Source organism: Saimiri boliviensis, chromosome 5 (genome assembly GCF_048565385.1).
Source record: "Saimiri boliviensis isolate mSaiBol1 chromosome 5, mSaiBol1.pri, whole genome shotgun sequence".
Taxonomy (NCBI): Eukaryota; Metazoa; Chordata; class Mammalia; order Primates; family Cebidae; genus Saimiri; species Saimiri boliviensis.
In genome coordinates, this window is record NC_133453.1 from 3,910,392 (window position 1) to 3,934,452 (window position 24,061).

Below are 24,061 nucleotides of genomic sequence, written 5' to 3' on the forward strand. Positions count from 1 at the left end.
TTGCTTCCCAGGGCGCCTCTTCTAGAGGGACATTAGGTTAAACAATGGAAGAGGTTAGACAATGGCCAAATGCTTTACTGCATACACAGTAGGGCTAAAGATATGATCAAAGCCTGGTCAGCACTGCCACAGATTCACTAACATAAGACTTCTGCTTTCAGCCGAGATGAAGTAACAGGGACTGGACTTACCTTCCCATCTTAAACTAAAAAACTGGACAAAATGTATGAAACAACAGTTGTCACAGTGGACCACAGGGATCCCTGCGAGCAGGGAAACAAATGATGTAAGTGCTAGAACTGCTCACTGCCTGGAGTTTCCAGACCACAGACAGAGAAAGGAAACTCAGTCTGGGGAAGCCAGGCAGTTAACGCAGGCAGGGTGTAGTGCTGGAGAGCAAAGAGCTGCGCAGAGGATGCATCTGAGAGATCACAGAGGGGCCCACTGAGTCTCAGCCCACACATCTAAGGACACCACTGAAGGGAAAAGAACCTAAGAGCTAACACCCGGCTGGAAATAGTTCCAGTTCCCATCAACCATAGTGGAAAAATCTTGAAATACATAGAACATCAGAGCATAGTTAGAAGGGTAAGGCCTCTCTGTGGTCAGTAAAGATGCAAAGGCTATGCTGGTGCTGCCTAACAAAACCTGAAAGCAAGAACAAGAGCAAATGATTTCCAAGAAACTTAAAAACAACATGGGAGACGGAGTTGCCCATTCAACTGAAAAAAAGTAGAAAAAAAAAAAAAAGTAAGAACAACAACAGCAATAAAAGGACAAAGCATCAGAGAGCCATGAGGCAACTCCAAGTGGCCTAATATGGGATGTAAGTGGAGCCCTGGAGGAAGGCAGGTGGGAAACACGTGAAGAACTACTATGTGGAACAGTTTCTATGAACCCATGAACCAAGAACATCCCCAAACTCCAAGCACAAGAATCATGAAGAAAAACATGTGAAGGCACATCATAACCAAATTACCTAAAGCCAGTAATAAAGAGAAAATCTTAAAAGCAGCCAGAGGGAAAAACAAACATTATGTATAGCAGGGTCCCACATTATGTATAGCAGGGGTGCCAGTCCGTGGTCTGTTAGGAACCTGGCCTCACAGCAGGTGGGCAGTGGGCGAGCTAGTGAAGCTGAGCTGCACATCCTGTCAGATCAGCAGCAGCCTAAGAATCTCATGAGTGTGAACTCGATCGTGAACTATCATGCAAGGGATCTAGGTTGCGCTCCTTGTGAGAAGGATGGTCTTTGGGGGAACTATTTCACCCCTAAACCATCCCCCTCTCACCCCATGGAAAAATTGTCTTCCATAAAACCAGTCCCTGGTGCCAAAACATTGGGGACTGCTGAGGTACAGAACACAGGTAAGGGTGACAGAAGAGTTCTCATGGGATATAATGCAACCAGAAAACAATGGAACGTTTTTGAGTACTGAAAGAAAAAAAAGCATCAAATGTTCTGCAGATGGTTTTCAATAACTTGCTAATAAGGAGGGGAAGACTCCACTGGCGTCTTCACTAACAGGCCTGCAATTTAAAGGCTGAATTTCAATCATTATCAATAACGACACTACTTTTTTTTTTTTTTTTTTTTTTTTTTTGAGACGGAGTTTCGCTCTTGTTACCCAGGCTGGAGTGCAATGCTGCGATCTCAGCTTACTGCAACCTCTGCCTCCTGGGTTCAGGCAATTCTCCTGCCTCAGCCTCCTGAGTAGCTGGGATTACAGGCACGCGCCACCATGCCCAGCTAATTTTTTGTATTTTTAGTACAGGCGGGGTTTCACCATGTTAGCCAGGATGGTCTCTATCTCTTGACCTCATGATCCACCCACCTCGGCCTCCCAAAGTGCTGGGATTACAGGCTTGAGCCACCGCACCCGGCATCATTATCAATAACGAATTAGTGGTTCTGAAGATAACATGTTTATAAGCAGTAACTACTTAGTCCTGTGAGTTGCTTAAATTGTGCAATTGTTAGATAAACACTAACAAAACCAGAAGTATCTCAGGGAACTCAGCTTCATCAAGTATCAGTTTTTCAAGTCCTGCAGGAAGTCACTGTTAAAACTAAAACACTTGCAAGTAGCTGAGAACAGCAGTTACGTATTTCCCTATTCACCCAAAGAAACAAAACAAACAAAAAACAGGAAGTGAAAAATAAATGCTATATAAAACTGTCCTCAGCATTACTTGGAGAATGTTCCAACTGCAAAGGAACTGAGTAACGGAAAAAAATCCCACCAAATCCCAGTATACAATTTACACTCCTCTACTGCCCTCAGCCAGCCACATCCTCAGTGTTAGCAAAGGCAGATTCAGAAAACTGTGGCTTAAACAATATACATTTATTTTACACTTCTGAAGGCCAGAAGTCTGATGCAGACCCCCTTGACTAAAATCAGGGTTTCAGCAAAGATGCATTCCTTCTGGATGCTCTAGGGAACCCGTTTCCCACCTTTTCCAGCTTCTGGGGGCTGTCCACTGGCTCTTGGCCCCTTGTCCTCTCTTCAAAGCCAGCAGGAGTGTGTTGAGTTCTCACAATGCCATTTCTCTGGTTCTCTCTTCCACCTCCTCTACCGCTTTTAAGGACTCATGTAATTAAATTAAGCCCAGCCAGATAATCCAGAATAAACCCCTAATCTTAAAGTCAGCTAATTAACAATCTTACTTGCATCTGTAACCTTAATTCCCTTTGTCATGTACAACATATCACAGGATCCAGATAACAGGACCTCTTAGAAGATTAGTGTTCTGCCCACATGTGAAACATGATATTAACATATGCCACATATGCATTTGATAAGTAACAATGGCCAATACTGAAAAAGCAGTACTTAAAGCCCTTATATACACATTACTCATTGAGATCCATTTTTTAAGAGAAATTACCTGTTACACTGAGCTTCGGGGTCACACATACTATCTCCTTTGACAAGTATAAAGATTGGCATCAGGCAGAGCCAGTTGGGAATTTTTAGTTCCACTGTTTTTGCTGATCATCTATGGTATTTACAACTTTCCAAATCTCTGATTATCTCCAAACATATTAATAATTATCTATATATTCTAGTTGATATAGCTAAGTGCTCTTTGGTATCCAATACAACAATGTGAAAGAAAAATGCTTTTGAGCAATAATATATGTTAAATTATCTGAATTTTTGCTAGTGAAGATAAATGAAAACTTGGACAGTTTGACCAGTCTTTCAAAATTCTACAATAATTTTATTCAATTATCTAATATCAAGTTAGAGATTTTAAAGAATAAGATAAACAGATTTTTCACTTGAGTTTCCAAAAGGTTCATGAAAAATAACTCTTAATTTCTAAATTTAACTAAGGAAGCTTCATAACAGCTATCAATTTACAGGTCACAGCTGAACGCTCTTTATTTTACAAAAGCTGCCTGATCTTTACCATTAGTTTTTGGATAGGACTTTATTTCCAAAAACCTAAAAGTTATAATTTCAAATGACTGTTTCTATATTTTCCCCAAATCAAAGGCAGTAATTTTTTTTTTTTTTTTTAAAGACAGGGTTTCACCATATTGGTCAGGCTGGTCTTGAAGTCCTGATCTCAGGTGATCCACCTGCCTCAGCCTCCCAAAGTGCTAGGATTACAGGCGTGAGCCACCGTGCCCAGCTAAAGGCAGTAATTTTTATGTATTCTAAAATGGAATTCCACTCCATCATTCCTCTGAGAAATAAATGATTAGAGATATGTTCTTATTTCTTTATGTTGAAAATAACACCTATTCCATGTTGCTCCTTTATTCAAGGCTAACTCTGAATGTTGCCTTTTAATATAAATAACCATATAATTAACACAGAGGAAAAATTGCCATAATTTTAGTAAAATTTAATTAGTAATTTAATAAGTAAAATTAGGATTTTACTAGTTTGATATATGGCTAAAGCCAATGACTTTCAAGTTACATTAAATATAGTCCTTTTAAGTTATTATTTTTACTTTGTGGAACCCAATTCCTGGTAGACATTTGGAGTAGATCTGGTAATAACTGGAGAGAAATTAACATGTGAAATAAAACCTTATTCTCAAATATATTCTTTTATAAATCCTATAAAAGAGAAAACATTTTAAATCCAGTAGTTTGATATATTGCCTTATCATCCATGTATATGCCATGTCAACACTGGTAGGTTAATTTACACTTGGAATATGCCACTGAACCTGAAGAAAGCATTAAACTGTAGACAGTGGTACTACAGATTAAATGCCTTTATTAAATATCAATACATCAAATACAAACATTAAACAGCTAATTTTTAATCAAGTAATACCAACTAAACATTGAATGCTATAAACATTTTAAACATTTAAACAAAATGCAGACTTTAATGTTAAATAAAAATGTTACTATTAACAAAAATGCAACTTAAATATTATATTACTTTAAAAAAGTAAGCAATTAAAGAACCATCTATTCTATATTGCTATCAGATAAAGCATAAAATTAGCCTTTGAAAATTGTTCTAACAATACAACAGAATTTTCCACAAAATGAATGCAAACAATATAGGGAACATTTAAATTTAAGTACTTTACCAAAGCACATATGAGTTTACCCTTCCCAGTGACAATGGGTAACACATCTGAATACTTTATAATGAGGTCATAAAAGTGCATGGAATGTATCATGACAGCAATTTAATTATCTTGGAAGCCTGAAAACATACATATTCCAAAATGTTGTATAATACTGAATGTATCTATACAGTTTATATTTCTGTTATCCTATATTCCAATGTAAGAGTCTTAAGACAAACTTCAGGTAACTTACATTTTTTAATGTATGGAAATAATTTCACAAACATTGATATAACAACAAAACTCTTTCTTGGTCAATATATTTTAAAAGTGACTTAGTAAAGGTTTTTAAAATGGGAAAGATCATTTCTTTAGATCCCAAATATGCACCTTGATGTTCTAAGTAACACAATTGAAATAAAAAATTTAAAAACTTACTAAAATTATATTGTAATTTTAAATATACAGACAAGATTTTTAATATTGTATAGACAACTGTTGCTAGATTTTAAAGAGGGGCTATAACATAGAATATTTTAACAGCTTAGCCCATTTATAGAGCCTATTTAATTACATCATTTTATTATTACCACTTTTTCCTTAGTGCTGTAGAACATTCTCTGAAGGAAGAAACACACTTTCCAAGGAAGTTCTAGTCAAGAGAAAGGAGAATCAGCAATGATTGTTGAGTATCTTTGGTTAAATACATTCCTAGGCACTTGATTGTTTTTAATGGTACTGGAATGTCTTTTAACAAATTTCATTTTTCTTACATCATGGATAGTGAGAATTGCAATTAATTTTTGTGTACTGTCTTTGTATCTAGCAATCATTTTAGCTCTAGTATTCCTTTCATATGCCTCTCAGTTTATTTCATTTTGATAAAGGAAAATATTTTCTTTTAAACTTCTATTTTAGTTTCATGAGCGTATGTGCAGTTCGTTATATCAATTGTGTGTTGTGCAATTTAGTGTATAGATCATTTCATTACCCAGGTAATAGGCATGACACTAGATAGTTTTTGATCCTCCCCCTCCTCCTACCATCCACCCTTAAGTAGGCTCCAGTGTCTGCTGTTCTCTTCTTTGTTCATGTGTACTCAATATTCAGCTCCCACTTATAAGTGAGAATATGTGGTATTTGTTTTTCTGTTCCTGTGTTAGTTTGCTTAGGATAGTGGCCTCCAGCTCCACCCATACTGCTGCAAAGCATATCATCTTGTTCTTTTTTATGGCTGCATAGTACTCCATGGTGTATATGTACACTTCTCTTTATCCAGTCTACCACTCATGGGTATTTAGGTTGATTTCATGTCTCTGCTATTGTGAATTGTGCTATGATAAAAATACACGTGCATGTGTCTTTATGGTACAATGATTTACATTCCTTTGGGCATATTCTCAAGAATGGGATTTCTATTTTAAATTCTTTGAGAAATCATTGAATTGCTTTCTACAATGGCTGAACTAATTTATGTTCCCACCAACAGTATGTAGGCATTCCCTTTGCTCTACAACGTTGTCAGCATCTGTTATTTTTTTTTTTAAAGATGGGGTTTCACCATGTTGGTCAGGCTGGTCTTGAACTCCTGACCTCAGGTGATCCACCCGCCTTGGCCTCCCAGAGTGCTAGGATTACAGGCGTGAGCCACCGCAGCATCTGCTATTTTTTTAACTTTATTTAGTAATAGCCATTCTGACTGGTGTAATATGGTATCTTGTGGTTTTGACTTGCATTTCTCCAATGATGAGTGATATTGAGCATTTTTTCATGATTGTTGGCCAAGTGAATGTATTCTTTTATGAAGGGTCTGTTCATGTCCTTCACTCACTTTTTTAATGGTTTCTTTTTCTTGTTAATTTGTTTAAGTTCCTCACAGATTCTGGATATTAGACCTTTGTCAGATACATAGTTTGCAAATTTTTTTTCATAATCTGTGTGTTGTTTAGTCTGTTGATAGTTTCTTTTGCTGTGCATAAACTCTTTAGTTTAATTAGGTCCCATTTGTCAATTTTTGTTTTTGTTGCAATTGCTTTTGGGATCTTCATCATGAAATCTTTGCCAGGACTTATTGTCCGGAATGGTAATTCTTAGGTTTTCTTCAAGGGTTTTTTTTAAGTTTTAGGTTGTACACTTAAGTCTTTAATCCATGTTGAGTTGATTTTTGTTTATGGTGTAAGGAAGGGGTCTAGTTTCAGTCTTCCGCATATGGCTAGCCAGTATCCCAGTACAATTTACTGAACATGGAGTCCTTTCTCCATTGCTTGTTTTTGCTGACTTTTTAAAGATCAGATTGTTATAATCGTGCATTATTTTCTGAGTTTTCTATTCTGTTCCATTCATCTATACGCCTACTTGGTTTTTTTTGGAGACAGAGTCTCTGCTGCCCAGGCCGAAGTGCAGTGGCATGTTCTTGGCTTACTGCGGCCTCTACCTCCTGGTTTCAAGCAATTCTCGTGCCTCAGCCTCCCTAGTGGCTAGGATTACAGGCATGCACCACCAGGCCCAGCTAATTTTTGTATTTTTAGTAGAGATGGGGGTTTTACCATGCTGGCCAGGCTGGTCTCGAACTCCTGACTTCAAGTGATCCATCCGCTTCAGCCTCCCAAAGTGCTGGGATTACAGGCATGAGCCACCATGTCCAGCTATGTGCCTGTTTTTGTACCAGTACAATGCTATTTTGGTTACTGAAGCCTTGTGGTATAGTTTTGAGTTGGGTAATATGATGCTTCTGGCTTTGTTCTTTTTGCTTTAGGCTTGCCTTGGCTATTTGGGGTCCTTTTTGGTTCTATATGAATTTCAGAATAGTTTTTACTAATTCTGTGAAGAATGTCATTGGCAGTTTGACAGGAATAGCATTGAATCTGTAACAACTGCTCTGGGCAGTGTGGCCATTTTAACAATATTGATTCTTCTTATCCATGAGCAGGGAATGTTTTTCTATTTGTTTCTGTCATCTCTGATTTCTTTCAGCAGTGTTTTGTAATTCTTGTCGTAGAGATCTTTGATTTCCTTGGTTAGCTGTATTCCTAGGAATTTTATTTTTTGTGTGTGGCTATTGTGAATAGAATTGTATTACTGATTTGTCACTCAGCTTCGATGTTGCTATACAGAAATGCAATTGATCTTTATTGATTTTCTATCCTAAAATTTTGCTGAAGTTGTTTATTAGATCTATTAGGATTTTCTAGGTATAGAATCAGTCTGCAAACAGAGACAGTTTGACTTCCTTTCTTCCTATTTGGATGCCTTTTATTTCTTTCTCTTGCCTGAATGTATGGCTAGGACTTCTAATACTAGGCGGAATAAGAGTGGTGAGAGTGGGCATCCTTGTCTTGTTCCAGTTCTCAAGGGGAATGGTTTGAGCTTTTGCCCATTCAGTATATTGGCTGTGGGTTTGCACTGGCAAAAAATTTTTGGCTAAGTCCCCAAAAGCAATTTCAGGAAAAGAAAAGTGGTACTCAATTAACTAAAGAACTTATGCACAGAAAAAGAAACTATCAACAAAATAAACAGAAAACCTACAAAATGGGAAAAGATATTTGCGAACTATGCACCTGATAAAGACCTAATATCTAGAATCTACAGGAAACTTATTTTTAACAAGTAACACCAGCTAATAATAACCATGGGTGAAGTGGTATCTCTTTGTGGTTTTGATTATGTTTCCCTAATAATTCATGATGCTGAATATATTTCATGTGTTTATTGGCTATTTGTATCTGTTCTTTGGAGAAATGCCTATTTAAACCCTTTGCCCATTTTTAAAAATTGGGTTGAGTTTTTGTTGCTGAGTTGTAGGAATTCTTTATATATTCTAGGTATTCTTTTTCCTTTTTTTTTTTTTTTTGAGATAGAGTCTTGTTCCATCACCCAGGTTGGAGTGTAGGGGTGCAATCTCAGCTCACTGCAACTTCTGCCTCCCAGGCTCAAGTGATTCTTCCACTTCAGCCTCCTGAGTATCCAGGACTATAGATATGGGCCACCATGCTTGGCTAATTTTTGTATTTTTTGTAGAGATGGGGTTTCACCATGTTGCCCAGGCTGATTTTAAATTCCTGGCCTCAAGCGATTTGCCTGCCTCAGCCTCCCAAAGTGCTGGGATTACTGGTATGAGCCACCCCACCCAGACTATTCTGCGTATTAACCCCTTATCAGATGTATGATTTACAAATATCTTCTCATTCTATGGGCTGCCTTTTCACTCTTTTGATAGAGTCCTTTGATGTTCAAGTTTTTTATTTTAATGAAGTCTAATATATTTATCTTTTCTTTTGTTGTCCGTGCTTTTGTTGTTGTATCCAAATCAGTGCCAAATCCAATGCTGCGAAGGTTTTTCACTGTTTTCTTCTAAGAGTTTTGTAATTTTAACTCTTACGTTTCAGTTGTTGGTTCATTTTGAGTTGATTTTTGGATATGGTGTAAGGTAAAGGTCCAACTTCACTTTCTGTGCACTTTTAAAAATTGTTTTTAGTAGTTGCTCCCAAATTTACGGCATGGATTCTTTGTTCTTACATCAGCTGGCACACGTGTAGAAAGAGAGTTAATGTAGCAGGCCTGAGACTGCCATCCTTAGAAAGACTGCTACCAAGGTTGGCCTCTGGCTGGTATCTAGAAACTTGGATTGGGGGCGGGGGTAGTTCCCACCATTTCCAGAAGTGATGAGTGCCTCACTAGACTAAAACAGCTGTACAAACAATGTGGTTTATGCTGAATCATAGCTCCCTGAGAGCCTGGGACCATAGTATGTGCTAAGCAGAGGGCAACTACATGACCAACCCCCAATAAAATCCTTGGGCACTGAGTCTTTAGTAAGCTTCTCCAGTAGACAACATTTGACAGGTGTCACAATTCATTACTGGAGTAATTGAGCACATCCTGTGTGATTCCACTGGAAGAGGACTCTTGGAAGCCCGTCTCCTCGAGACTTCACCTTATGTACCTTTCCCTTTGCTGATTTTGCTTTGTATTTTGTTACTGTAATAAATCATAGCCATGAATACATCTATATACTGAGTTAATGTGAGTCCTCCTAGCATATAATAAAGCTTGGGGTGGTCTTGAGTACCCCAACATAGAACATTTTACCCTCTCGCCAAACTGCAAGGTGTTTAGAATAGTAAGAATACTTAATACCCTCTCAACTTATATATTAAGTGTTATCATGTATTTTAATTCTATTAGAACCTATAAAACACCATTATTTTTGTTTTATACAGTCAATATTGATTGAGACACACCACATATTTATTATTCTTGATCTTCCTTTCTCCTATGCCTCTAACCTTTTATTTAAAATCATTTTTTCCCCAGAGAACACTATGGTATTTTCTTTTGAATAGGGCTTCTTCTAAAGTAACAAATTATCTTAGCTTTTTTTAGTTGCATGATAATTAGTGATTTTACATTTATTTTTGGGCTTGGAGAATTATCTGGTGACTTCTGTTGAGAGTGAGCTAGGAATCTGCACTCTTAAAGTAAACCTTCTCTCTCCAGCTGCTTTATAGTTCTTTTTGGCTTTGATTTTTCAAGCAGTTTTTCTCTGATGTATTCACATCATGCTGAAGGCTGGAGTGGCTATGGCAACTTCTTAAAATAAGACAACAATGAAGTTTGTGGCATCAAATGACTCTTTCAATCACAAAAGATTTTTCTGTAACTGGAGATACAGTATGAGCGTTTTACTCAGAGCAGGAGTTCAAAATTGGAGTCAATGTCCCCAAACTTTTTTTTTTTTAAACTACCTATTGGGTGTTCTAACCCAACTTTGCCACTGTTTTATCACCTAAGTTTACGGATTATTCCAAATCCTTTGTTATTTCAACAATGTTCACAGCATGTTCACTTGTAGTAGACTGTATCGCAAGAAAGCATTTTCTGGGCAGGGCACAGTGGCTTACACCTGTAATCCCAGCACTTTGGAAAGCTGAGGTGGGAGAACTGCTTGAGGCCAGAAGTTTGAGACCAACCTGGGCAAAATAACAAGATCTCAGCTTTACAAAAATAAACAAATAATTAAAAAAAGGAAGTATTTTCTTTGCTCATCCACAATAAGGAACTTCTCATCCATTCAAATTTGATCATGAGATTGCAGCAATTCAGTCCCATCATCAGGCTCCACTTCTAATTCTAATTGTCTTGTTATGTCTACCACATCTACAGTTACTTCCTCCACTGAAGTCTTGAACCCCTTAAAGTCATCTATGGGTTGGATTCAACTTCCAAATTCTTGTGAATGTTGATATTTTTACCTCCTCCCATGAAAAATAAATATTCTTAATGGCATCTAGAATGATGACTTATTTTCAGATAGTTTTCAATTTACTTTTGGCCCGGATCCATCAGCGAATCAGCTATGATAGCTATAACCTTATGAAATATATTTTAAAATATTTAAGACTTGAGTCAAAATTACTCCTTGATCCATGGGATGCAGAGTGGATGTTGTGTTAGCAGGAATGAAAACAACCCATTAATTTCCTTGTACATCTCCATCAGAGTTCTTGGTAACAAAGTGCATTGTCAAGGAACAATAATATTTTGAAAGAAAAAAAATTTTTTTTTTCCACAGTAGGTCTCAATGGTGAGCTTAAAAGATTCAGTAAACCAGTCTGGGTAACATGGTGAGATCCCATCTCTTAAAAACATTAGCCTGGCATGGTGGTATGTGCTTGTGTCTGTAATCCCAATTACCGAGGGAGGCGGAGTCAGGAGGATTGCTTGATCCCAGGGATTCAGTAAACCCTGCTATAGGTGGGCAAAGTGGCTCATGCCTGTAATCCCCAGCACTTTGGGAGGCTGAAGTGAGAGAATTGCTTAAGGCCAGGAATATGGGTAACATAGGTGAGCCTGGGTAACATAGGTGAGACCCTGTCACTACAAAAGGTTGAAAATTTTTTTAAAAAGTAGCAGGGCATGGTGGTGTGCACCTACTGTAGTTCTAGCACTTAGGAGACTAGGCAGGAGGATCCTTTGAGTCCAGAAGTTTGAGGTTGTAGTGAGCTATGATTGTGTCACTACTCCAGCCTGGGTGACAGCAATACACTACCCTTAAAAAAAGAACAAAACCCAAAAACCTCCATGCTATAAACAGATGTATTGTCATCCAGGCTTTGTTGTTCCATTCTTAAAGTGAAGGCAGAGTAGTTTTAGTGTAATTCCTAAGGGCCCTTGGATTTTCAGAATGGTAAATGAGCATCAGTTTCAACTTAGAAGTAAACAGCTGCATTAGCCCCTAACAAGAGAACCTGCCTGTCCTTTGAAGTTAGGAATTGACTTTTCCTCTCTAGCTGTGAAAGTCCCAGAAGGCATCTTCTTTCAGTAGATGGCTGTTTCTTCTACACTGAAAATTGGCTGTTCAGTGTGGCTACTGTCATCAATTATCTAACCTAGATCTTCTGGGAATCTTGCTACAGCTTCTATGTCAGCATTTGCTGCTTCACAATGTACTTTTGTTAGAAAGATGGCTTCTTAGAATGATACACTGGACTTTAGGGACTGTGGGAAAGGGTGGGAGTGGGGTGAAGGATAAAAGACTATACCCTGGGTACAGTGTACATTGCTCAGGGCTTTGGTGATTCGTGCACCAAAATCTCAGAAACAAAAAAAAGATGGCTTCTTTCTTTAAACTTCATGAACTAACCTAACCCTCTGTTAGCTTCACACTTTTCTTCCTCAGCTTCATCCCCTCTCTCGTCACCTTCAAATAACGGAGAAGTTCTTGCTCTGAATTAGGCTTTGGCTTAAGGCAATGTTATGGCTGCTATGATCTTCTATATAGACCACTAAAATTTTCACCATATTAGCAATAAGGTTGTTCCATTTTGTTATCGTTCTTGGGTTCACTGGAGTAGCATTTGTAATCTCTATCAATTACTTTTCCTTGTTGGCTTCACAACAATGAACAACTTAGCTAACTGGTATAAAAGACCTAGTTTTCGGCCTGTCTTGGCTTTTGAGATGCCTTCCTCACTAAGCTTAATCATTTCTAGCTTTCCATTTAAAATGAGAGACATGTGAGTCTTTGTTTCACTGGAACACTTACAGGCCACTGTAGGGTTATCAGCTGGTCTAATTTCAACACTGTGTCTCAAGGAATAGGAAGGACCAAAGAGAGGAAAAGAGATGGGGAAACAGTCAATCAATGGAGTGGTCAGAACATACACATTTATAAAATTCACTGTTTTATATGGGTGTAGTTGAAAGTGCCCCAAAATAATTACAATAGTAACAAAGATCACTGATTCACAATCACCCTAAGAGGCATCACAAAGAAGTTTGAAATGTTGTGTGAATGACCAAAATGTGACACAGACACCAAGTGAATACAGGTTGTTGGAAAAATGGCACTGATAGACTTGCTTGATGCAGGGTTGCCACATACCTTCAATATGAAAAAAATGTAGTATCTGTGACTACTGAGGGGAGATATGACAAGACAATGCAGCTTCCATCCTGCTCTCTCTCTGGCTTACGGGAAGCCAGCTGCCATGATATCAAGACATTTGAAGAGCCTCATGAAAGGGCCTGTGTGGTGAGGAACTGAGGCCTCTTGCCAACAGACATGTGAATGAGCCCCCTGAGAAGCAGATCCTCTGTTCTCAGTCAAGCCTCTGGATGACTACAGTCCAGGCCAACATCTTGACTGCAACATGAAAAACCCTGAGCTAAAGCCACCTGGCTAAGTCACTCCTGAATCCTGATCCGCAAACTGAGTTTATGTGTTGTTTAAGCCAGTCAATTTTAGGGCAATTAGTTTTGCATTAATGTTAAGTAATTCCAGTATGTTTGTTTTTAGGTTTTATATTATTATTTTGTGATTATATTATTTTAAATTTAATATGCTTTTTATGTAAAAAGAAAATGAAATCAATAGCTTATAAATTTTAAGTAATATTCAAATATGAAAGAATATGATTACTTTACCTCTTTATTGTTTTCTAAATTCCTAACTGGGAGCAGAGTTTTTCAGAACAGATGAAGTCATTTCCACAATAGTATTAAGAGATAAGCCATTCAGAAAACCTTTATGTCTTACTCTCACTTCCTGAAGCGCATTTATAATGTGGTCTCTATGCAAAAGGAAAACATACGTGAATATTTGTCCTTTCCAAAGGAACACATTCTGATTATGTCTAAGTTATTAAATTGAACTGGATTTTTACACAAAAGTTTTAAACCAGTTAAAATATAATTTTGGTTATTACCTGCTGACTTCTGGATGAAGTTCAGCCAATCTCTTCATAATCTTGGTAAAGCTACGAAGGTTCAATGTATTTGGAGGTATGAACTGAACAGGTGTATCAGGCAATAATTTAGCAGATTCAATTTGCTTACAATTCTTCTTGACACTCTAAAAAAGCATTTTAGAAGTTTTCTTAAAATCAGTAAGAACCATTACATAAAGACAATACAGCTTATTCAATGACAACATATTTGAAAATTAAAATAATAAAATAAAAATTTCTTAAAAATTTACTCTAACTTAGGATTATTTGTATCAATTGCATTTACTCGAGCTGTGTTTCAGGGCCACGTATTAAAAAATATACCCAACATTTTTTCTTACTGATAAAGTATATGAGGCTATGCCTAAATAAGCCTTTCTCAACCAGATTCCTCATCTGAACCACAGAACGCAGAGAATGACGTAACTACTTTCTCAATTCTCCCAAAGATAGGACATAACTAGTTCCATTTTAGATGCATAGAAGAGAGATTCATTCATTAAATAAACGTTTTAGGCTTAGGGCATTAAGGCTTAATTCTCTTAACCAACCTGACTAAGAAAGGTTATGCAGTAATTAGAAATATTTTACATCATATTAACTATGTACTATATATAATGAATACAAACTGTATGCCCAGAAGTGCACCATATGCTGTGTGGGAAAAACTAGTGATAGAAAACAGAGCCCTCTTCATTTGTGAAGGGACAAAATTAAAATGATCAATTAGTTACTGTTAACAATGCAAGTAGGCTATAAATTGTAGAAAACCACTGTAAATCCCATAAAAGTTCAACAAAAAGAGGATTCAGCTTTGAAGCCTCGATGAAAAGTTAGGGCAAGACACATAATATTTAGACCTTTCACATCAGAATATTGTATCTCTTACTTGCTTGCTTATTGCCTTATCTCCCCGACTAGATTTAAGCTCCTTAGGAGCACAGATTTTTGTCTGTTTTGTTCATTGTTGCTTTCCCAGTGCCTAGAACAGTGTACACACTTGGTATGTAATAACTGTTTATTTAGTAAATAAAAATTTGGATACAACAGTTTAAGTGACAGGTGAAACCACAGAAAGAATGTGCTCTCCAAGAAAAAGCCAAATTATTGGTAAGTAATAACAACAGCTAATATTTTCTGGGTATATATTCCATGGCAGGCATTGTTCTAAAAATTTTTTATATTAAGCTCATTTAAGCTTCTCAACATTTGTGAGGTAAGGGCTCTTATCTCCATTTTAAAATAAGAAAGCTCAGAAACAGAAAGGTTAGGTTAATTTCTCAGAATCAAATGGTGAGTAGGTGACAGAGCCAGATTATAAATCTAAGAGTTTTTCTTAATCCCCATGATTCTGCCTCTCATTGTAGACAATCAATATTTTCTAAATGAATGAAAATAAATTTTGAGAATCAGAAAAAGAACAAGATTAACAAGAAATTGCCAGAAGGAAAAGAGAACTTAAGAGTATAGTTAGCCGGGCGCGGTGGCTCAAGCCTGTAATCCCAGCACTTTGGGAGGCCGAGGCGGGTGGATCACGAAGTCGAGAGATCGAGACCAACCTGGTCAACATGGTGAAACCCCGTCTCTACTAAAAATACAAAAAATTAGCTGGGCATGGTGGCGCGTGCCTGTAATCCCAGCTACTCAGGAAGGCTGAGGCAGGAGAATTGCCTGAACCCAGGAGGAGGAGGTTGCGGTGAGCCGAGATCGCGCCATTGCACTCCAGCCTGGGTAACAAGAGTGAAACTCCGTCTCAAAAAAAAAAAAAAAAAAGAGTATAGTTTAACTAAGATGGTTACAGGAGCTTCCCTATCCATATAGTCCTACCAATAGCCTGTAGGGCCCTCTTTATAATGTCCCTCTGCCAACCCCATGGCCCAGTGCCACAGCTGACAGGACCAAGAGTGTTGCTGCCTGAGCTCATGAACATCAAAACTACAGCCTGGATCAATTCAATTTCCTGTCTAAAGCATGTGTAATTAGCAGGGTGTGGTAGCTCACACCTGTAATCCCAGCACTTTGGGAGGTCAAAGTAGAAGGATCACTTGAGGACAGGAGTTTGAGAACAGCCTGGGTAACATAGCACAGCCTGGTCTCTACAGAAAAAAATACAAAAATTAGCTGGGCATGATGGCACACCTGCAGTCCCAGCTACTTTGGTGGCTGAGGTGGGAGGATCGCTTGAGCCCAAGAATTGAGACAAAAATTAAACTCATTTATTCAACAAGTATTTATTCTTTCACCCAGTTATTAAAAGGGATTTGTGCTGATCTGTAGGTTCAAAATAATCACAGTAAAAATCCAACTAGGATTTTGTTTTCTGTAGACAGAAATTATAAAAATATACAGTAAGGCAAAGAGACTAAACAGTCACAATAATTCTGAAAAAGAATAAACTTAGAAGACTCATTCCACCTGATGTCAAAGCTTACTATGAAGCTACAGTAACAAAGACAGTATACCACGGGTGAAAAGAGACAGATGTTTCAATGAAATAGTTCCAATCTAGAAATAGACTCACACAAACATGATCATCTGATTTTTTACCAAGGTGCAAAGGTAATTCAACAGAAATAAGATCATCTTTTCAACAAATAATGCTGGAATTATACTACATGCAAAACAGAAACAAATGCAAACGAACTACCTTAACAAATACCTGAAACAATTATAAAAATTAACTCAAATTCTCTGTGATCTTAGATTATGCTAAGATTTCTTAGCTACAACACTAAAAGCATACGTTATAAAAGAAAAAATAAATTATACTTCATAAATGCTAAAAATCCCTGTTCTGAGAAAGACACTTTTAAGAGAATGAAAAGACAAGGCACGAAGTGAGAAAAATTATCTGCAAATCACCTATCTGCCTGGTAAAGGACTTAGAATATCAAAAAATTAAAAATAATAAAATAAACAGCTAAATAAAATGGACACAACATGAACAGGATAAAAATGGTAATATATACAACATGGGTCAATCTCAAATGCATTAAGTGAAAAAAGCCTGGCTAAGAGGGCTACACAGTATATTTCATTTATATAACATTCTGAAAAAGGTAGTTTTAAGATTAGGAAACAGATCAGAGCACAAGACAATTGTTTGGAATGATGGAACTGTTCTGAATCTTGATTATAAGGTGGTGGCGACTTGCCTATATGAATTTGTCTAGAATTACAGACACCAATAAGTATTGAATTTTACTGTCTGTAAACTTTAAAAAAAATGAAGAAATTAAAATTACTTAAAGAGTTGTAATAAAAAGACTGCAAAGGATTGGCAGAGAGCCTAGTTAAAATGAGGTATTTGTTAGCTTGGTCTACAAAGACCTAGATTTCCCCCCAGGAACAACTGGAGTTGTACAAAAGCAGGTTAGGGTGGATTCAAGGTTAAAAACAGTTCAGATTGGCCAGGCACGGTGGCTCAGGCCTGTAATCCCAGCACTTTGGGAGGCTATGGTGGGAAGATCATGAGGTCAGGAGATCGAGACCAGCCTGGTCAACATGGTGAAACCTTGTCTCTATTAAAAATACAAAAATTAGCTGGGTGTGGTGGCGGGTGCCTTCAATCCCAGCTATTCAGGAAGCTGAGGCAGGAGAATCGTTTGAACTCAGAAGGCGGAGGTTGCAGTGAGCGGAGATCACACCATTGCACTCCAGCCTGAGCAACAAGAGTATAACTCTGTTTCAAAAACAAAAACCCCACAATACAGATTAACGCTGTCATTCACATTTCAAGACTGCATATTGAAGTTATGTATTCTACAAAGCTATTTTCAGCAATATGACATGTACAAAGACCATTTTAGGGATCTATCAAAAACACTAACCTCCTGGTTGGAAAGGAAACACTCGCTGTCTTGCTCAGATCCCAGCTGCCGTGGCCTAGTTCTGGGCAATCTAGAAATGGAGAGGGCTGAGTGGATTTCTTTGTTGGTGCTTTTCTCCAAATTATTTGAGCTAATTCTATTCCCATTTTTGGCGGAAAGTGGTGACGTATATTCTCCAGGAGTTTTAACAGGCCGCACATTTACTGATTTTCCATTTATTTCTATCCCATTCATTTCTTTCACAGCCATCTTTGCATCACTGTGCTTTGTAAAAGCAAGAGATGCATATCTAAAACATAAAAGCAGAAAACCAAACGGTTGTTAATGACTTCAAATTATGTCAAACTTAATTTTGTTAACTATTGATGCAAATACATTTTTCACAAGAATAATGGCTTTTAAAAGTTAAAAGGTTGCTGTACTTACCTTGGGATTAGGAAGCGTATTTATTTAGGATAACTAAATAAAAACCAAGTTAAAGATGAGAAATAAAAGAAAAACATTTCTTATACATTATCTCCTATTTTATATTAAAATCTACTGTAAAACATTTGCAAAGCTAATATATGATAGAGTTGCAGGGATTAGTGGTCTGGGGACAATTGGTTATCTGTAACTAAAAAACTTAAAATTAATCCCTACATATAAACATGAACTTCAGATAACTTAAAGGCTTAAATGTAAAAGGCAAAATTTTAAATATTTAGCATAATACATAAAAGTATATCTTTATGAGTCTGTAGTAAGGAAATATAGACAAAAAAAGAGTTGGAAAATCTCATCATAATTTTAACTATATATACAAGAAAGCTGGGCAACAGCTATTCTTCCTAAAGCAGCAGCCCCAGGCCGTGTCAATGGAAGGATATATACCAAATCCTGGGAAGAGTAGCTGTTTTCAAATGATGGAACTCTGGATAAATTTTTATGAATTCCTTGTATTTTTGCATTTAACTGTATTTTCTAAATTTCTATACAGAATGTATAATAGTTCCAGTAAGAAAAATATCACATTTTTAAAAAGTATTCAACAAGATATTAAAAGAATCTTTCGTATCAAGTAATACTCCTAGGATTACAATACTACTTTAGTATAATGAAATGTATTAGCATCATATCAACAGGTCAAATAATTACAGCTAAACAATTATCTTACAATTATATGACTTGACTTAAGACACATATTTTTAATAAATTGCAACCCAACTATAAATAGGATCCTTTCTTAATTGATACAGTTTTTTATATCTGAAATAAATAGCTATCACTTTTAATAATAAAACAGCAAAAAAATTTCCATTAAGGTATCGCCATTGTTATTTAATGCTTTTGAATGATCCGGGAATGTCACAGAACAGAAAGCAGCAACAATATACACGCTCAAAGTGACTATATGTAGATAAGGTAGCTGTCTACCTGAAATATATAAAAAGTTTCAACTAAAAAGTACTTGAGCCGGGCGCGGTGGCTCAAGCCTGTAATCCCAGCACTTTGGGAGGCCGAGACGGGTGGATCACAAGGTCAAGAGATCGAGACCATCCTGGGCAACATGGTGAAACCCCGTCTCTACTAAAAATACAAAAAATTAGCTGGGCATGGTGGCACGTGCCTGTAATCCCAGCTACTCAGGAGGCTGAGGCAGGAGAATTGACTGAACCCAGGAGGCGGAGGTTGCGGTGAGCCGAGATCGCGCCATTGCACTCCAGCCTGGGTAACGAGAGCGAAACTCAGTCTCAAAAAAAAAAAAAAAAAAAAAAAGTACTTGAAATCAGAAATAGTAAAATGAAATACAATTTTTTGAGCACCTACTATGTGCCAGGCTCTATTCCCAGTGTTTCACATATTTTACTTGTAATAGTTTCACAGCAATGCTATCAAGGTAGTATTATTATGCTCACTTTAAAGACGAAGAGGCTGAGGTACAGAAAGGTTAAGTACCTTGCCCAAACTTACTAACCAAGTTGTTGACAGAGCTGGAATTGAACCAATGCTATGTATTTATGGAAGCTGTTGTTTTACTTAACGTGCTCTACTTCCCCTGCAAAATGGCATGTAGCAAGATAAAGTATACAAAAATCAATAACTCTCTGGTATACCATTAACAAGTCACAAAGTACATTGAAAAAAGATCTAGTTAAGAACAGCATCAACCCAAGGTTGCAGCTTTTTGTCCACATATACCCTTTCCTAACCTGTGCAACCCTGTGAGAATAGCTTTTGACTTTATCACCACTGTGGCTGGTATCTGGTATAGAACCTCTGGCAAACAGCAGACACACAGTAATGCACATTGATCAAAATTGGGAAACACACCTGTAATTAGAAGAATCACAGATAAAAATTTCGGAAACTTGGTATTTTTGGAAATGAGACCTTAAATCAGCCTAAAGGAAGAGAAATAAAAGTTTGTGAAAGATAGAAAAAACAGCAAAATATGAACAACAAATAAATTTGAAAATGAAGTTAAAAAAAAAAAAATCCTGGCATACCTCAGATACTGAAGGGCAGAGGCCACCAACATGTATCAGATAACCTTTATTTCGTCGTGAGGGTTCAACATTCTTCATTTCTGCTTAGAGAAAAACAGGTAACAGAAATGATCCTTTTTGTTCTGGTGTTTCAGAGAAAATGTGAGCACTGTGAAATATTTTATGTTTCCTTTTTACTAACCCAAAGTTTATTATAAAGTTATCAGCAACTATCAGCACTTCTAGACTGAGGACTAAGAGCCTGCAGTACAGTTTTAAGATTTCTGGGCCTTAATCACATCATCTTAAAAAATAAAGATGTTGGGTGAGTTAAGTCTCTTGTAGCTCAAAAATGGATAAACTACTTCTTCTAAACAAAGTAATTATTTACTGTAATTGTTGTCCCTCAGTATCCCTGGGAGACTGGTTCCAGGACAGCCTGAAGATGCTCAAGTCCCTTAATGTAAAATGGCACAGTGTTTGCATATAACATACCTACATCCCTCCATATATTTTAAATAATCTCTAGATTAATTATAGTACCTAACACAATGTAAATAGTTGTTATACTGTATTGTTTAGGAAATAATGAGCCTCCCAGAAAGTCTGTACATATTTAATACAGGCTCTTAAAAATATTTTCAATGTGCAGTGGATTGTCTTTCATTTGTCTATCTAGAAGTGCTATCTAGAACACTGTGTCCACACGCAGGATCTTAACTCCCTAGTGTTAATGCAGGCTAGAGCTAGTGGTTTGAGAGCTCTGATTATGCACATTCCCTTGCTGGGGAAACATCATACCAAGAAAACCTTTTAATTGGACCAGGATCTATAGCAGGTATTATAATATGTAGCTTGTAATAACGGTAAGGACACACAAGAAAAAAAGGGGTGAGACATCTTGAGTTAGGCAGCATGATTTTCCAAACTACAAATACTAGGATTATAGGTATATTTGTTTCTTGATAAAAAATTCAAAATTCTTAGAGTACATTTTCATAGTCTCTATTGTGAAGAGAACCTGAAATCAAAAAGGATCCACTGAATGGAGATTCAGATTACTAGCAAATCCTATACCTGGCACATATGGGATACACAAATATTTGCTGAATGGATCCTTAAAGTAGCTTTTATTTATATGCTTTATAATTTTTATGTAATAATAGGAGATGTGCAATTTTTATTTTTTTCATTAAGTAATAATATAGGAGTAGCCTAATACTTATTCAATGTTTCCGATGCTCCAGGCAATATGGCAAGCACTTTATACACATCATCTCATGTAATCCTTACACTACAAGGTAGCTATTATTATTTTCATTTTGCAGATAAGGATACTGAGGTCTCAGGAGTTTAGGTCACAAATCTAGTAAGTGGTGGTGCTGGAATCCAGGGAGAGACTGTCATCTTTAGGTAATAATACCTAACCTTCATTAACTTAACTTATTTCAGTTGTTAATCTCTTGGAATCATGATGTATTCTAAAGAAAAAATTGCAAAACCACCTACCTTTATATTTTTACATTGGAATGAGGAGGGAATAATGAGCTACAGTACAGTTAAAAAGGGTAAATAAGTATCAAAAGACATTATACCCATCACCTCACTTTCACTACTTCAATACAAATTATCTATGAAACATCTAAATGAGCTGCATGGCGTACCTGGCACTAGAGATAGGCAGTAAACAAAATATATAAACATCCCTGAGCTCACTAAGCCAATGAGAGGATGGCAAGTCAGTAAATATATCAAGTAAGCAAATCACACAGTATTGTGACAAGTAACATGAAGAAAACTAACACGAGGGCAGAAAAAAAAAAAAAACAGAATAAAACTAGATGATATGGGGCTGGGTGCTGTGGCTCACGCCTGTAATCCCAGCACTTCAGGAGGTGGGTGGATCACTTGAGGTAAGGAGTTTAAGACCAGCCTGGCGAAACCCCATCACTACTAAAAATACAAAAATTAGCTGGGTGCGGTGGTGGGTGCCTGTAAGCTGAGGCAGGAGGGTTGCATTTAGCCAAGATAGTGCCACTGTACTCCAGCCTGGGTGACAGAACGAGATTCTATCTCAAAAAACAAACAACAACAAAACCCCGAAACTAGAGCATATAATGCCTTATTTTAAATTGTATATGTGTATTAAATATATGCATAACAAAATGCATAAAAATAGTCATTAAAATATTCATAGTGGTTATTGCATTAGAGAAAACTTCAGTTAATTTTAATTTCCCTATATTTTAAGATTTTATTTAAATCATGATAAGCATTATTTATACAAGCAGGAAAAAACAATAAAACCAATGCTGATATGGAAAACAAAAGAAAAATCTGCAGAAGACCCAGAGAAAATAAGGAAAGGTAGAATAAACTTCACTAGAAATGATAGAAGGGCAGTAATCACAGGTACCTGAGAAAATTGTAACTATTCTAAGCAATTAAGGACTATCTAAAGACGTAAACATCCCTAAAATTATTGAAGTAAGAGTTCATTATTAACACTGGTTGCCTGATGGTGACTGGGAAGCTGGATTTATCCACCATGTACCTACACCTGTAAAGTGCCTGATGAGGGCTCAGAGCAAAATGATGCCCTCAGGAGTGCTGATGTTGGCCAAGAGCAAAGGGAAGAATGCAGGCATCTACCTGCTAACTAAATCTTGGATTTAAGCTTTTAACAGTTTTTTTCTCTTTAAAAAATTGACCTCCAACTGAACAATTTCCTCATTTTTTATATTTATAAAGAAAAGCCAAAACAGGAATAAATTATTAAAACAGCTCAGTTGCCCAACACAACACAGAAGCAGGTAAGCACTATTTTACAAATAATCTAAGCTAGGATTTCTCAGTAAATTATTGAGAACCAACCTAGTGTAAGGTCCAGATTGCATCTGTCTTGTTCAATTTGATTTTCTTGGGTTCCTGAGATGTCGACTCCTGTCAGGTTTTCTTTAGCATCAAACCAGTCTTCACTTATTTCTTGGTAATGTCTGCAGTCTAAGACATTAAACACAATGAGCTATGAATTCATATAATGTCCAACACAACTGAAAAGTTACCTAAAAACCATGGATACAGCTGTATGATGATGACTACTAGTTTTATATATAAATCTAAAGATAAATATTAGCAAAACAAGAGAACCAAGCATAAAGATTCTCTGAGAAGGATTTTCACCAGTCCCCAAATAAACAGTTGCTTTCAGTCTGAGTGATCTGTTTCCTAGTTTTCCTTTAATGAAAACACTATTCCCAGCTTATTAAAACCCTTAATAAGGTACATTTTGAATTGTTCTTTAGTGAAGACATATTATCTTTATATATGCAATAACATGAACCTTTTTGAAAGAATTAAGCAGTATTGCACCTATTTCATTAGAATTAAATTAATGATCTTTTGGAATGATCATAATCTCTTTTCATGTGCTAAAAATACACACAATTTAGAGACACAAATTAGATACAAGAGAGAATTTTCGTATTGGAAACATGAACCAGAAGAATAAAAGTCCATATTATTATTCAGCATTGTCAGTTATATTAGGCAACCTTAAAAATGGCAAGTAGCAATAATAAGAACATACTTGACATTTATAATCAGAATGCCATTCTGTCAATTTAAAATATTTATTTTTATTTAATGAATGAACATTACCGACATGTTAAACCTTATTTTGTTTTCCAGCAACTATACAAGATAACCCATTTTTATACTAACCTTTATCATCAAGTTTCAGTTGACTAAAGTCTGCATTTATATCACCACTTTTTAAGACATCTTTCTTGGGTGATATGCTTTGTGTAGCATGACTATTGTCAGATGATAAAGACATCTGAGGATTAAGATAATAAAAACAACAATAAATAAGCACAAATAATGATTTGGCTCTTACTATGTGACAGGATTTCTTTACTGGCATTATTTAGCCCTTACAGTAATGAGGGCTATGAAAGCAAAACATTATCAACCTGACCTGACA

General features: G+C 36.6%; 1 protein-coding gene across 1 annotated transcript in view; it reads right to left on the reverse strand.

The window, feature by feature from the left end:
- Window positions 1-5,026: 5,026 nt before the first annotated feature.
- The window catches only part of RBM44 (RNA binding motif protein 44), a 39,938-nt gene continuing 20,903 nt past the window's right edge, over window positions 5,027-24,061 (reverse strand). Inside the window, exons 9-16 of the mRNA XM_074398780.1 lie at window positions 23,800-23,914; window positions 22,951-23,079; window positions 20,098-20,177; window positions 19,922-19,992; window positions 17,609-17,897; window positions 13,758-13,903; window positions 13,477-13,622; window positions 5,027-5,203 (exon numbers count right to left, since the gene is read on the reverse strand). Coding sequence (XP_074254881.1) covers window positions 13,499-13,622; window positions 13,758-13,903; window positions 17,609-17,897; window positions 19,922-19,992; window positions 20,098-20,177; window positions 22,951-23,079; window positions 23,800-23,914 — 954 coding nt within the window. The 3' untranslated portion in view covers window positions 5,027-5,203; window positions 13,477-13,498. The remainder of the gene's footprint in view (window positions 5,204-13,476; window positions 13,623-13,757; window positions 13,904-17,608; window positions 17,898-19,921; window positions 19,993-20,097; window positions 20,178-22,950; window positions 23,080-23,799; window positions 23,915-24,061) is intronic.